The sequence below is a fragment of the Cetorhinus maximus genome, chromosome 14 (genome assembly GCF_964194155.1).
Source record: "Cetorhinus maximus chromosome 14, sCetMax3.hap1.1, whole genome shotgun sequence".
NCBI classification, from domain to species: domain Eukaryota; kingdom Metazoa; phylum Chordata; class Chondrichthyes; order Lamniformes; family Cetorhinidae; genus Cetorhinus; species Cetorhinus maximus.
In genome coordinates, this window is record NC_135892.1 from 3,984,621 (window position 1) to 4,000,674 (window position 16,054).

A 16,054-nucleotide genomic window follows, 5' to 3' on the forward strand; every position below is an offset into this window, starting at 1 on the left:
TGAACTTTAGAGGATGATTTCAATATTGTTTATCTAAAAGTATATGCGATGAGAAACCAAATTCCTGAATCAATTTCTGGTCATTTGTTATCTTTCATTTGTTCACTAGGTTAGGTTTTTCAGACTTGAAGCTGAGCCGTGATTTCTGTATGTTGCAAGGAATTAGGTTGATGTGAACAGGAGAAAATAATTCATAAGATAATTTATGTAGTGAAGCCATTGTACTTTTTGAACATTGAAAACTGCGTTTAAAATTAAATGAGGTATTTTTCTTTACAGAAAGATACATGAATCTGGTCAAGAGAAGAAACTACCATTTGTTTACTGGAAAGTAGTGCCACAAGTTGATACGTCAGATAACGTGGCTGGTTTTGTCATGGACATCAGTAGTAACAGGGACAGATGGAATAGATCGGAAGATAATGACTTGGTCATGGATGTTAGTAATAACAAGGAAACATGTCATGAAAAAGAGCAACAGAGCACATTCAACGCAAAAATTGGATGTAATAATAGCAATGAAATGGAAGAGAAAGGTGAAGGTACCAGGAATACACAAAGTAATCCGCTAAATAACAAAGAAGCTCATGTGAAGAATGAAGACGATACTGGAGAGGATGAAACTGAAGACTTGGAAAATGATGATGATGATGACAACGATGGTGACACAGAGTGTGAGGCAGAGGCAGATGAAGAAAATAGCACAGACGATGAAGATAATGATAAAGACGAAGACTATCCAAGTGAGCGTGATCCTGAACCAAACGATTCTGACGAGGACTTTGATGTAAAGAAAGGCAGCAAGAGGGGAAGATCACGAAAATCAAATCACATCATTAAATGTGACAAATGTGATGATGAATTTGATTCCAGAAAGGAATATGTGGTTCACTGCAAGGATGTTCACCAATCATTACCAGGGAAAGTCTATCACTGTGAGATATGTGGGAAGGCTTTTGCAACCCACAACAGTTGGAAAGAGCATTGTGCTTGTGTTCACAGCGATGAAAGGCACTTTGCTTGCACTCTATGCAATGCAACCTTTAAGAGAAAAAGAGATGTACGGACTCACTATGCTCGGAAGCATGAAGGGCGTATTAAACGTCCGCTGTGCTCTGTTTGTGGGAAAATTCTGAGCTCACGAACAGCACTGGTATTCCACATGCGGACACACACTGGAGAGAAGCCTTATGAATGCTCCATTTGCCATTCTCGATTTGCCCAACCATCACAGCTGAAAATTCACACAAGGTCACGTCCTTATATTTAGTTTCCATTTATCCACCATTTTTTTTTCTACCTTGCAGACGTCCATCTGTACAAGACATCCCTTTCTGAGAAAAAGGGCAAGCAGGCTTTCCTCTCTACAGAGTTTCTCCTAGTAGTGTGGACAAGCAAGCTTTTACTTCACTAAGTCTGCTGTGCTGGTTAGATGGGTAGGTGAGCAGACAGGCGGCTATCTTCTCCACATTTGCACCAACATGAGTTAAAATTAGATAACTTGCTACAGCAATGTTGCCTATTTGAATGTTTTTGCTATTCAACAACCTGTGCAAGAACTAAGAAGGCTCATCACAATCGTTGGCTGGTGCTGTCATGTCTCGGACAATTCTGGGACTTGTGGAGCAAGTGGCTTAATCTCTACAATATTAGACTTATCCCTAAATGTTTTTCAGAATGTTGTTATAAACTTTTAAAGTGACAGATTAACTGTTGCATAATAATAGTTTTAATTTAAAAACATATATGTTAACTAATTATATTAAAATTGCCAGATTATGTGGTGATGAATGTATTTATCTACATAGTGTCTGTAACATAATTTATTTTTTAAACTTTCATGAAAGTAATTACTTTGATTCACAAATAGTTTTAAAACTTCATATTGTTTTATACAAATTTCAGGTCACACACTGGAGAGAGACCCTATATTTGTGAGGACTGCGGAGCCTGTTTCACTGATAAGGCTAAATTAAATGGTCATAAGAGAACACACACAGGTACAAAAATGTTCTGGGTATCTGCTAAAATTATTGGTAGAATAATCATGGCCAGGAAGGCAGAGAATTTCCTGATGTCACACCAGCAGTGATGAAATAAAAAATTTTAAACTTTGTCGATATTGTCCATTACAGAAATACTGAGAACTAAGGCCCTCCAGTCTCTCCAGATAGACACTGCTAGCACAAAACTTTTGTAATTTGTAATAATTTTTATAATTACAATATTGTAATTCATTGTTGCTGTTGGACTGGCGATCTGACAATCCCATATATTATTTTCCAGGTGCATGTTCTCTACAATAATATCAATTTCTAGAATAGTTATCTTTCATCTCCAGCACATATGCTGTGGAAGATGTATTATGTATCTAAATTTAGTTGTGGCATTTGTAAATAGTATTAAACTAAAACTGAACTATTTGTTGTAGGCTTTGGGATTTTGGATTGCCCAGTTCCTAGAAGCTGTTAATTTTCTGGAAACTGTACTGAATACCTGTTCAATAATGCTATTATTTGAAACTTTGAGAATTATGTTAAGATTTATGAAGTGACCACAATTGCTGCCTTAATGAAGTATGTATCACATTTGGTGTCTGAAACAGTACAATTTTTAGGTTACAGCTCTAGCTCAACCCTGTACAATTCTGGGTATACAATGATTGCTGTGGCAGCATCAATCTAGAACAGTGGCCTTTTCTCATAAACTGGACTCATACAGTCAAGAAGAAAAATTACTCAACAGATTGGGAGGCAGCATCTGTCCCATACTTATTTCCAAACAATGATCTTTTTGTTTTAAGAAGAACCACTTGTAGAATCATCATTTATAAAATCCCCACCTATATTCCAGAACTGTGCAGGAATAGTTATCTCTCCTGCTTTGCACAACTGTTCAAAATTTCTAAAGTGTGCACTTCAAAACTACTGTATACAAGTAAATTGCATTTTGCTTCTTAGAAATAATACTTGAAGAACTTGTCAAAGCTCCTCTGTTCATGCTGCTCAAATGGCTTAGCTGATTAACTCAGTGAGTCATACAGACTGGAGGGAAGCCAGGCCTGATTCTCTGAGCAACCCGAGATTGCTGATTTTAGCACTTCTGGCAAGGGACAAAAGGAGCCCGATTCCCACTTGTAATTGCTATCTTGTGATCCCTGGCGGAAGTCCAATTATGTGAATATTGGGTGAGGGAACAAGATGGACTCAGCAACACTATCCTTAGGCACGTGCATTAAGAATTGTCACTTATTTAAGGTGCTGTTTTGGTGTTGGAGCGGGCTGTGGGGCAACCAATGTTTTGGTAATTTACCCAGCAAAGAGTCAACTTCAGGAGAGGAGTTGGGGAGAAGTTTGGTATAAAAACAGAAGAAACTTGAGATCTTTTGTTTTGTGAATGTATTTCTGGTCAATGAAACTTTGATTAGACCTAACCATATACTTTATTGGGTCCTTTGCATCTTGATTTAAGAGGTTAATTTGACCAGTAACTAACAAAATTAATGATTTATCTTGCAGGGGAGCGCCTTTTTGGGTGTGATGTATGTGGGAAACATTTTGCCACCAATGAGTATTTGAAGTGTCACAAGCGATGTCACATGGGTGCCAAACCTTATAAGTGTGATGTATGTGGGAAAACCTTTGGGTTGAGAGCCTCCTTGGCCCAGCACAGCAATATACATGCAGGTGTGTAGCAATTCTGTTAAAGGGCATTAATCTCTATTTGAAATCTCTACATAGGTTATAATAGGGTTGACATTCTGATGTAGAAAACAATTTTACTCAAAAATGATTCAAGGTATCAAAAAGACATTGCTTACATTTACTTCTCTCTAAAGAGGTAAAACATTGTTACAGAGCCAACTAAAATGGTCATGTTAGAAAAGAGCCTGTTTGAACTATTGATAGATGTTCACGGTGGTACTTCTACAAAATATAGATAGTGTAATTGTCAGTATTTGTCAACACCTCTGATATTGAGCAGTGATGTTTAAGGTTGAAAAGTCTATGACATTATTTATATTGTTGATGTTAAGCTAAGCACTATGATCATATTGCCCAAGTTAAGCAATGTTGTGGCATAAAATACAGGTAAATAGCTGGCTCTTGTAGCATTAATTTTTTAAGAACCAAACTTGTTATATCTTGAGTAGAGCGTAACCTGCTAAATCTCAGTGGCTGAACCATCGAAACCAGGAAGGTTCCATAATTAATCCCTAGTCTCTACTGAACTAGCTAATCTCATCAGGGAGAGAATCATTAAATGATACAGCACAGAAGAAGGCTGTTTTGTCCCACTGTGTCTGTGCCAATCATTCAATTACTCCTATACTCTTGCCCTTTCCCCATAACCCTCCAGCATTTATCCAATTGCTCAGTTTTCTTCTGCAAGTTATTATTGAATCTGCTTTCACCACCCTTTCAGGCAGTGTATTCCATATGATGACAACATGTTGCAAAAACAATTCTCATCATCTTGCCTCTGATTCTTTTGCCAATTACCTTAATTCTGTGCCTTCTGGTTGTTGACCCTATGGCCACTGGAAGAAGTTTCTCCTTACTTCATCAAAACCCTTAATGATTTTGAACACATCTATTAAATCTCTCCTTAACCATCTCTCTCCATTTTTGAGCTCTGACCCCAATAGGAATCAGCAACTGTTCCTATCAATATTGATGTTTATTTGACATATAATTTTAAGCTTTATGGTTATTTTTAACTATGTTAGACATATGACTGAGAACAACCAATTGATACTATCAAATATCAAAATACCATATATTTTGCTTCCTGAGGCGCACAAAGTGATTCTATCAAATTATTTGAAACTATGCTACGTCTATTGAATTAATTGGATACTGAGACATAGAAGTTTTTATTAAGCTTTGCAACTAATTGATATAAATTTTCATTATGATAGCATCAGTCGCAGAATCATAGAATTGTTACAGTGCAGAAGGAGGTTGTTCGGCCTACATGTCTGCACCGCTCGCTGAATGAACAACTCACCTAGTTCCATTCTCCTGCTATCTCCCAATAACCCTGCACATCATTCCTTTTCGGATGACAGTCTAATTCCCATTTGAATGCTTCAATTGAACCTGCCTCCACCAAACTCTCAGGCAAAGCATCCCAGACCCTAACCACTCGCTGTGTGAAGAAGTCTTTCTTCACACCACTATTGCTTAGTCCTGTTTAGATCTTTTGTCTTGGGGAATGAGAGACTTCCTAAACAACAATCTTCCTTCAACTCAACGAAGTGTTTGATTAACAGCAACCAGATACTGAAGCCCCTTATAGGAAAATTTTTGCAAAAACGGTAAAATGTAAAAATGACCTCAACTGGTCAGTGATTTGTAATAAACTCTAATAAAGTAACAGTGGAGTGAATAGATGTAAACAATAAGTTTTGAAAATATGGAACAGACAATTTTTAGATGTTCATGAACAAATTTTCCATGTGCACCAAGTGAGTATATTGATCAAGTTCAAAATTTGTGCCCAAAGTATACATAGTTTAAAAAAAACCCACTACAGGATGACCTAATACAGAGTTTAGGGCCTGAATTACATTCCCTGGCTCCAAAGGACTGGATTGACTTACATTTATGATCGTAAAATCAAATGTTCAGGCATAGTTCGTATGAATGAACAAGGCAATGTTTTATTGCCCCTCTGTATCTTGTGGTAGTTTTCCTTGAATCTTGTAATTTTCCACAGAAACACGTCCATATTTTTGTGAACAGTGTGGAAAGGCTTTTACTCAACAGGGAGCACTTCGACGTCACCAACGAATTCACACAGGGGAGAAGCCTTATAAATGCAAGGCCTGTGAGCGAACTTTCACAGATATGTCCACTTTGAGAAGACACGTGTCTGTAAGTGCTCCCTGACTTTGCATTTTGAGACAATACATACTTTTTTCTTATTGAAAATATATCCTGGAAATCACATATTGTCAATGATTATCACCATTTAAAACCTCTCATCCCCACAAACAAGAATGTATTCTTGAAGTGTATAATTATTTGAAGTGTATAATTATATTAGGTAGCATACGTCTGTACCATGTGGTGGATTGATACTTCTCTCCTACATCTTTTATTTTGTTCTTTCACAGGGTGTGGGCGTCACAGATTAGGCCAAAATTTATTGCCCATCCCTAATTGCCCTTGAGAAGATGGTGGCGAGTGACTTTCTTGAACCACTGCAAGTACACACACAGTCCTGTTAGGAAAGGAGTTCCAGAATTTTCACCCAGTGACAGTGAAGGAATGGTGATATAGTTCCAAATCAGGTCCTAGGTCGATGCTGGGTGGTCCATCTGGTTTCATTCCTTATTGACTTTTTCTGTAGTGGTTTGATCCAACTGAGTGGCTTTGCTAGGCCATTTCAAAGGGCATTTAAGAGTCAACCACATAGCTGTGGGTTTGGAGTCACATGCAGGCAGACCAGGTTAGGACAGCAGATTTCCTTCCCTAATTGGCATAAGTGAACCAGGTGGGTTTTTACGACACTCAGCAATGCTTTCTTGGCCACCATTACTGAGATTAGCTTTTAATTCCATACTTATTAATTGAATTCACATTCCACCAGCTGCCATGATGAGATTTGAACCTCTGTTACCAGAACATTAGCCTGGGCCTCTGGATTACTAGTCCAGTGACATTACCACTATGCCACTGCCTCCACCTAATTATTACAAGTTGGGCATTTGTGCAATTATTTAATTGATCAAATGTTGTCTTTTTTTTAATTTTTAAGGGCGGCAGCACACTCCTATATGAACATCCAACTTTACCACATGGTGGGAGTTGGTTCTTTGAGGACGCCACAACATTTCCCCAGCTATTGACTTGTTCATCTGCCCCCTAACCTCCACTTTTGATGTTCTAGTCCTCAAGAAAACCATTGTTCTTTCTCACCTTGCCATTTCCATTTGTATGGTGCTCATCACTATTTCCGTAAGCCCAAGGGATGCAGACTTGAAAGGATATGGAGAACAGTTGGTTTAGCCGTCTACCACCAGATGTGGCTGGACCACAGAAAGCACTATCAGATCCTGCTCTCATCTTCTAAAACTGCCCGCTATTCCAGGATCTTCCTAGAATACGAAGATAACCCCCGCTTCTTTTCTCTACTACAAACCATCTTAAACCCTTTCCATTTCCCTCATCCCTTTCTCCTCCATCCTCACCTCCAATAAGTGCAAAGAGCTCATGGACTTGTTTGCTGCTAAGGTCGAGAACATCCGATCAACTGCCTCTGCCATTTCCCCACTTTCACTACCCCACGGGTAAACCTTCCTCTAAAGTTCCCTGTTGCCCTAGCCTTGAACTTGCATATTTCTCTCTTTCTCTCCTATCCCTCTAAGCTCATCTTGTCCATGAGATACACCTCCCGCTCCCTTGACCATATTCCCACTAAACTGCTGGCCACCCAACTTCCCCTCCTGGTCCCCATGTTAGTCAATATTGTAAATGATTCTCTCTTCAGGTGTTGTCCCTTTCTCCTTTAAATCTTCTGTCATCACCCCTCTCTTCAAAAGCCAATCCTTGGCTCCAGCCTACTTGAAAACTCCCTTTCGTCTCCAAAGCCATTGCACATGTCACATGCTGGGAATTCCATATTTGAACCATTCAATCAGGTTTCCGCCTCTACCATCATATCAAAACAGCTCTTACCAAAGCACAAATGACATCCTATGTGACTATAACAAAGGTAAACTATACTTCCTCATCCTTCTCAACTTATCTGCAGGCTTTGGCACAGGAGACCACACCATCCTTTTCCAACCCCTCTCCACCAACTGCGAATGACTGCTCTCATTTGGTTATATTCTTATCTACCCATTGTAGCCAGAGTATCACTTGCAATTGCTTCTCTTCCCACTCCTGCACCATTGCCTCTGGTGTCCCTCAAGGATCCATCCTTGGCATGTTCCTATTTCTCATCTACATGCTGCCCCTCAGCAACACACTGACACCCAGCCTTACCTCCTCACTACCTCTATCAATTTCTCTGCTGTTGCTAAATTATTACACTGCTTATCAAACATCCAGTACTGGAGGAGCAGAATTTTTTTTTTCCATTAAATATTAGGAAGACTGAAACCATTGTTTTCAGACCTCACTCTAAACTCTATTCCCTAGCTACTCTCTCCCTGGCGACATTCTAAGACTAACCAATCTGTTCGCAATATTGGTATTATATTTGATCTCGGAGATGAGCTTCCAAGCACATAATCATGTCATCACTAAGACTGCCTGTTTCCACCTATGTAGCACCACCCGACTTTATCCCTGTCTCAGCTCACCTGCTGCTGAAACACTCATTCATGCCTTTGTACGTCGAGACATGATTATCCAACTCAATCCTGGCTAACCTTCCACATTCTACCCTCTGTAAACTTGAGGTTATCCAAAACTCTGCTGCCCAAGTTCCATTCAACAGTCCCCATTGTATTCAATGTCTTTCACTGGTCCCCAGTCAAGCCACGTCTTGATTTTAAAATTCTAATCCTTGTTTTTAAATCTCTCTGTGGCCTCGCCCCTCCCTATCTCTGTAATCTCCTCCAATCCCACAGCCCTTCAAGATACCTGCACTCATGTAATTCTGCCCTCTTGAACATTCCCGTTTTTATTACTACAACACTGGTGGCCGTGCCTTTACTTGCCTAGACCCTCAGCTCTGGAATTACCTCTCTGCCTCTCTACCTTGCTTTCTTCCTTTATACATTCCTTAGAACCCGACTCTTTGACCAAAATTTTGGTCATCTGACCTAATAGGGTTCTGGAAAGGCTTACAAAGGCTTACAAAGCAAAAGGAAATGGCAGCCTTGCAGGGCATCTATTTAGATAATGGTGCCAGAGTGTATAAACATAAAAAAACTGCAGCAAATAGGGTCAACTGGGGAAAAAAATGGTAAAAAAGGCTAAATTAATGGCTCTTTACTTAAATGCATGTAGTATTCGGAACAAAATAAATGAATTAATAGCACAAATAGAGGTTAATGGGTATGATGATATAGCCATTACGGATACGTGGTTACAAGGAAATCAAAGCTGGGAATGAAATATTCAGGGGTATGTGACTTTACGAAAGGACAGCCAGGAAGGAAAGGGTCGTGTAGTAGCTTTGTTAGTACGAGATGGAATAAGTACGATAGCAAGAAAGGATCTTGGATTGGAAGATGTAGAATCCATATGGGTGGAGGTAAGAAATAACAAGGGGAAGAAGAAACTGGTGGGAGAAGCCTATAGGCCCCTGAACAGTAGATATACTGTAGGACAGAGAATAAATCAGGAGATAATGAGGGCATGTAAAAAAGGCAGTACATTAATCATGGGTGACTTTAATCTTCATGTAGATTGGGAAAATCAAATTGGCAGAGGTAGCCACGAGCAAGAATCATAAGAGTGTACTCGGCACAGTTTCCTAGAACAAGATGTTGTGGATCCAATCAGGGATCATGTGTAATGAGGCAGGTTTAATAAATGATCTCAGAGTAAAAGATACCCTAGGAAACAATGACCATAATATGGGTAGAATTTAGCATTCAGTTTGAGAGTGAGAAACTTGGGTCAGAAACAACTGTGCTAAACTTAAATAAGAGTAATTAGAAAGGAATGAGGGCAGAGTTGGCTGGAGTGGACTGGGATAGGATTTTAGCAGAAAAAACAGTTGATGAACAATGGCAGACGTTTAAGAAAATAGTTCATGACTCACGACAAAGATATATCCCAGTGAGGAAGAAAGATTCAAGGAAGGGGTTAAACCAACCATGGTTAACCAAGGACGTTAAGGATAGTATAAAATTAAAAGAAAATATATACAATGTGGAAAAGGTTAATGGTAAGCCAGAGGATTGGGAAAGTTTTAAAAACCAACAAAAGATGACCAAAAAAATAAAGAGGAAGAAAATAAACTTTGCGGGTAAACTAGCAATTAATATAAAAACGGACAGTAAGAGCTTCTTTAAATACATAAAAAGTAAGAGAGAGACCTAAGTGAACATAGGCCCCTTACAGAATGAGGTTGGGGAAATAATAATGGGGAACCAGGAAATGGCAGAGGAGTTGAATAAATACTTTGCTTCAGACTTCACGGTAGAAGACACTAATAGCATTCAAACACTATGTAATCAAGGGGCAAAAGAGGGGGAGGAAATAAATACAATAACTATCACTAGAGAAAAATTACTAGGGAAACTAATGGGTCTAAAGGCCGATAAGTCCCGTAGGATATTAAAGGTTAGTGGATGCACTGGTAGTAATCTTCTAAGAATGCTTAGATTCTGGATAAGTCCCAGAGGATTGGAAAACTGCCAATGTAACACCCTTATTCAAAAAGGGAGATGAAAAACAGGTAACTATAGGTCAGTTAGCTTAACATCTATCATTGGGAAATGTTAGTCTATTATAAAGAATGTAATAGCAGAGCATTTAGAATTATATAAACTAATCAAGCAGAGTCGTCATGGCTTGATAAATGGGAAATCATACCTGACAAATTTATTAGAATTCTTTGAGGAGGTAACAAGCAGGATAGATAAAGGGGAACCAGTAGATATAATATGTTTGGATTTCCAAACGGCATTCGATAAGGTACCGCACTTAAGGCTACTTAATAAGTGCCCATGGTGTTGGGGGTAGTATATTAGCATGGATAAGAGGATTGGTTAACTAATAGAAGACAGTGAGTTGGGATAAGGGAGAGATTTTCAGGATGGCAACCTGTAACTAGTGGAGTGCCACAGTGCTGGGGCCTCAATAATATCGATGATTTAGATGAGGGAAGTGAATGCACCATCGTCAAATTTGTGGATGATACAAAATTAGTTAAGAAGGCAAGTGGTGAGGATGACACAAGGAGTCGACAGGGGGATATAGACAGGTTAAGTGAGTAGGCAAAAAAGTGGCAGATGGAATATAATGTGGGAAAATGTGGCAGGAAGAATAGAGGAGCTGATTATTTAAATGGAGAAAGACTGCAGAAGGCTGCAGCACAGAGGGATTTGGGAGTCCTTGTGGGAATCCCAAATCGTCCAAAAGGTAATAGGGAAGGCAAATGGAATGTTGGCCTTTATTTCAAAGGGAACGGAGTATAAAAATACAGAAGTCTTGCTAAAACTATACAAGGCATAGTTAGACCACACCTAGATTACTGTGAACAGTTTTGGTCCCCTTATCTAAGGAAAAATATACTGGCATTGGAGGCAGTCCAGAGAAGGTTCACTCGATTGATTCCGGGTATGGAGGGATTTTCTTATGAGGAGAGGTTGAGTAGGTTGGGCCTGTACTTATTGGAGTTTAGAAGAATGAGAGGCCACCTTATTGAAACATATAAGATTCTTAAGGGGCTTGACAGGGTAGATGCTGAGAGGTGAGTCCAGGACCAGAGGGCATAATCTCAGAGTAAGGGGTCGCCCATTTAAAACAGAGATGAGGAATTTCTTCTCTGAGGGTAGTTAATCTGTGGAATTCATTACTGCAGAGGGCTGTAGAAGCTGGGTCGTTAAGTATGTTCAAGGCAGAGGAGATAGATTTTTAATCAGTAAGGGAATCAAGGGTTACGGGGAAAAGGCGGTAAAGTGAAGTTGAGGATTATCAGATCAGCCGTGATCTCATTGAATGTCGGAGCAGACTCGATGGGCCAAATGGTCTACTTCTGCTCCTACACCTTATGGTCTTATGTTCCTTATGCAGCTGTGTCATATTTTATATTATAATGCTCCTGTGCCTTGGGACGTTATACGAAAATAACTATACAACTATAAGTTGTCGTCATTGTTTTAGGAGTTGATTTTTAAGTTCTGTGACATGTGGCTCTCCATAATTTCAGGGCATTTTATGTGTCAGCTATATGGGAAAATAAGAACAACATTTAGGATATTATCTTTAATATTCCTTGTGAGTTCTGATGATGACCTAGAGTGTGAGCTTCAGAGGTTTTTGCTCATAACTCTGTCCCAGGACATCTTCAGAATATCTCTGGACACTGTAAACCAGGGCTCAATCGATGTGTCCTCCATCCAAAATTCTAAGTTGGAGCAGACGGGAAACACAGTATAGGCAATTTACCATGCACCTACTTATACGTGGGTATCCATGTTTTTGTCTTGAAGGACCAGCTAATGGACAGCCACAAGGGGGGCGGTGGGGAAATGTGCCCTGCTGCATCTCCAATGTGGTCCCTGGCTCCAACTGTCAAAAAAATTGAGATGGCAGAAATCCCAGGATCAGTTTCTTTCACAAAAGGATAATGAATTCCCTGAATTAGTCCTGTCCTCTCTTGGCATCCACACATGCGCACATTCATCTGGTGTCACTGAATAACTTTCAGGAGAGGTAACCCTAAATGACTTTTCCTTTCGTACCTAATGCAGTCAAAAAATCCTTTCACTATACATGGCATACTCATTGGGATTTGCTCTGCACCTCATCCAACTGGCCAGCATTCATGTGTGGACCTAGTAGGTAAGTGCTGGTTGGCTATTCCTCCTTGTGGGCATCAGATCAACTGAATCTTGTTCATACTTGAAGCGCTCTGCAGCTAATAGCAATCAGGAGCAGGAACCCTGCTGACATTTTCTTCCTCACCCAGGGAGGATCATTGTGCAGTCAAACTGTGTTATACCTCTTGTTCAGTTAATTCAATGCAGACCAAGAGTTGAACTTGGGACCTTCTTGTCTAGCTTTTTCTGTCACCAGACAACGCTTTACCCATTTGGCCATCAAGAGAGCTAATACAATCCACTTGATGTATATGGAATCCTTTCTTATCATGTACATATACAATGCATGTTGTCTCGTTCCTACTCAAAAACCTCTCGTTTAAAAAAAAGTTGCAGTTTAATGAATTGGTGCTAAAACATTCGCTGGTAATTCATTTAACAGGTGTAAATTCAATTTTTTGTTCACATTCTGTTTGCTTTTAGGTCCATGACCGAAATGCCCATTGGCGCTCCTACTTGATAGATCTTACCTCAAAGAAAGATCATAATTGGTCAAAAATTGAAACTTTAGCAGATGTGTGCTTGTCTGATGACCCTGTACCAGTTAGCTGGATGAATATTCGGAATGAACGACCAGCGGAAGGAATGCAACCAATTCATTGACCAATGTTACTAAAACAGGTGGACACAACACACAGTATGTATTGTCTTCAAATTTACAATGAAAAATAGGGTATATTTTTATTTCTAATGAACTGTTTGTGTAAAAAGCTAGCAATAGTTTAATCCTATACATCACAAACATACACTCAGTTCGTCAAATAGAGTGATCTGCCACATTGTCATTTTTAGATCTTTCATTGTGCATCAGGCTTCTGTAGTCAGTCCATTAACACAAACCTGAAATATCTAAGTCTATTGTATTAATTTGATAATAGTGAGGCATAATAGGTAATCAGTGTCAGACTAATCTGCTTATTTCCTACAGTGAAAGTAATTTTTTTGTACTTTGCTGTTGGAGATCAGCATATCACCATGGCATTGTCTAGTATTACTGTTTCCCTCAAAATCATTGTTTTCTTCTATATATTAAAACAATTGTCAGTAAGCGTGGCGGGTGAAGAAATTTTGCTTCATTGGTACAATGAATAAAAGTGCACCTGCAGGTTAAATCTATGCAGCTGAATTGTTTTAATAAATCACTTCAGTAAGATTCTAAAATGTAACTATATTTGTTTGACATCTTAGAAATAACCTGATCTTACCTTAAAATGTATTTCTATTTCTTGTAATACTAGAGAAGTATAATTAGTAACGTTTTCTGTGAAGATGGCTGTTTGCATCTCTGCTTGTATCCCTAGATTAATTTTAAATCTCTTTTAAAGTATTTAAATACGATAGTGTAACTCCTTAAACGTTAAATAATCCTGAACTCAGGAAGTTTAGAAGAATTTGGTTAATGACATAAATTGCCATGGAAATTTTTTCAGTACTGCCATGTTATGTTTAGAATTGAACATGCAGGGTAATATTGTGGAAGATGAATGGTTTGTAAGTAGAGAAGCAAAAAGCCATAAAGAAGCATTGTTATTTGATCAGAATAGACCTTCACAAGGTGTCCAATTTTGGTACTTGTTGCAGACCTACTGTTGATCATTTTTCAACATTGTGATAGATATCTAAAAAATGAATGTTTTTTCCCTCCATTGATCAAATCTAGGTAGCATTGTATATGTTGGAACATACTACACCCTTATCCTGCTAGGACTAGTTGTAATTTTCTAGTGTGCAATGAGAACTCAATATTTGACATATGTTTGCTCAGCATCTAAAGGGACTACAATATCTTGTTTGCCAATAAAACCATGTCACTGCATTGTAATGTCCTGTATTAAGGATTACAACTATATGATGTCATGTTACTGACCTTTTGTGTATTGTGCTCCATTTATTTTCTTGTATGGTCATGTGGAGTGAGCATCTGCTGTGGTACAAAGCTTGTTACTTTTAAGAGACATTAATTGTAATTTAAAGATGCATTCATTAATCCTAGTCTTTCAAATATACCATAATGGTATATTTTAATGCATTTGACTTTGAATTGTTAATAGAGATGTCACATCGGAAATTTTAGTGCAATAATTATTGCAAAACATATGATTGTTTATCTATTGCAGCAGCAGTATGAAATCAAGAAGCATTAAAATGTGTTTTATTTCAAACAAACCTTTAAAAATCATTGTGTTTTTCATTTTTGTATTTTATAAAAGCAACAGTATGTGAAAATTAGATTTTTTAATACCTATTTTCACAATTTATTTCCAGAGATTCTCATGGTTTTAATAGCAGTAATGTTTTAGAATTGATGAAAAATTCTGCATTTTTGCAAATTAAGAAAAAACTATGGCCTGGATTTCACAGTAAAAATAACAGTGAAGCCGTCAGCTTCCGACTGAAACAAGGCCTAACAAAAGCAAAAGAGGGAAAGGTCCCCAATTCCAACCCGCTCCCTCAAAAATGTACATCAGCAAGACTTACACCACAACTGCAGAGTATGCTGCCACCCATCCCCTAGTGGCTTCAGGCATGGACAAAAGGTAGTATATTGGGCAGCTAGCCTGGCTCCAACTCTCCATTGTCACCGAGATCCAATGGGCAGGGAAGGGATAACCAGTAGCCATCGTGATTGGGCTGGGAAAAGAGAGTAGCAGTCATGGCAGCATTATAGCAGAAGGCCTCACTGTCAGATTTTCCCATGTTTTTTGCCACTTTTTACTGGCTGACCAATTCCTAGACAGAAGAAGATTTGGACATTACTCCTTTCACTTCTTGTCCAACAAAAGGACACAGATACATGATCAGTGCAGCAATCGAGGCAATCTTCTGGGAGAAATATCAATCATATTGAGATAGAGCCAGTCAGATTCAAAGAACTAGCATAACAGGCAGAGTGACAATTTGTTTCCTTTGTCGCATGTAATGATGCAGTATTATGTTAAAGTGCGTTGAGGTTGCTACAATTTTTTTCTCTTAGTGTACTCAATAAACCAGTTGGTTGGTTGATTTGTATTCTTTAGAAGATAGACGGTAAAAATGTGAGAACATGTGTGAGATTAGAACATCCTCCTCGATTAAAATGAGAAAACACTATCATGTAACTAATTATTGGGCAGGAAAGCTGGGCTCCTGATCATAACAAACATTTTTTGGAAAAATTAATGATGTGTGTCGTGCATATTCACAATTGGGCCTAAGGCTGTCACTTTAGAACTTGAAAAGTGCCCAGTCTACTTCGTATTACCCCGGACGTTTAAAGTATCTCAAAAATTTGAGCAAGAGGTGAAGCTAGCCGTTTCACGCTGCTACTATGCAGTAGCAACACGAGTAATATTTTTGACTTCCAGGATGCTGCCATAAAGACGTTCTGCCTACCACACAAATGAGTATTGAATTTCTGTGCCGGTGCGATGTCAGGTACATAGGCTGTCTGTCCCAATGACTGCCTGATCCTATGAAACAGTAAACTGCTTGTAAAACTCAGAACATAATGTCTAATGTTAGATGTGATTCCATGATTGGACAGCACTTGCTGAAGAA

At 38.8% G+C, this 16,054-nt stretch overlaps 1 protein-coding gene across 11 annotated transcripts in view; it reads left to right on the plus strand.

The window, feature by feature from the left end:
- The window catches only part of LOC144689358 (uncharacterized), a 41,656-nt gene extending 26,973 nt beyond the window's left edge, over nucleotides 1-14,683 (plus strand). For 9 of the 11 annotated variants that reach the window (XM_078556402.1, XM_078556403.1, XM_078556404.1 and 6 more), the window contains 5 exons: nucleotides 280-1,251; nucleotides 1,906-2,000; nucleotides 3,519-3,686; nucleotides 5,722-5,879; nucleotides 12,941-14,683. In XM_078556402.1, coding sequence (XP_078412528.1) covers nucleotides 280-1,251; nucleotides 1,906-2,000; nucleotides 3,519-3,686; nucleotides 5,722-5,879; nucleotides 12,941-13,120 — 1,573 coding nt within the window. In that variant the 3' untranslated portion in view covers nucleotides 13,121-14,683. Of the gene's footprint in view, nucleotides 1-279; nucleotides 1,252-1,905; nucleotides 2,001-3,518; nucleotides 3,687-5,721; nucleotides 5,880-6,765; nucleotides 7,835-12,940 lie in introns of those variants that run through there. The other 2 variants (XM_078556406.1, XM_078556407.1) reach the window with 2 other exon arrangements.
- Nucleotides 14,684-16,054: the final 1,371 nt, after the last annotated feature.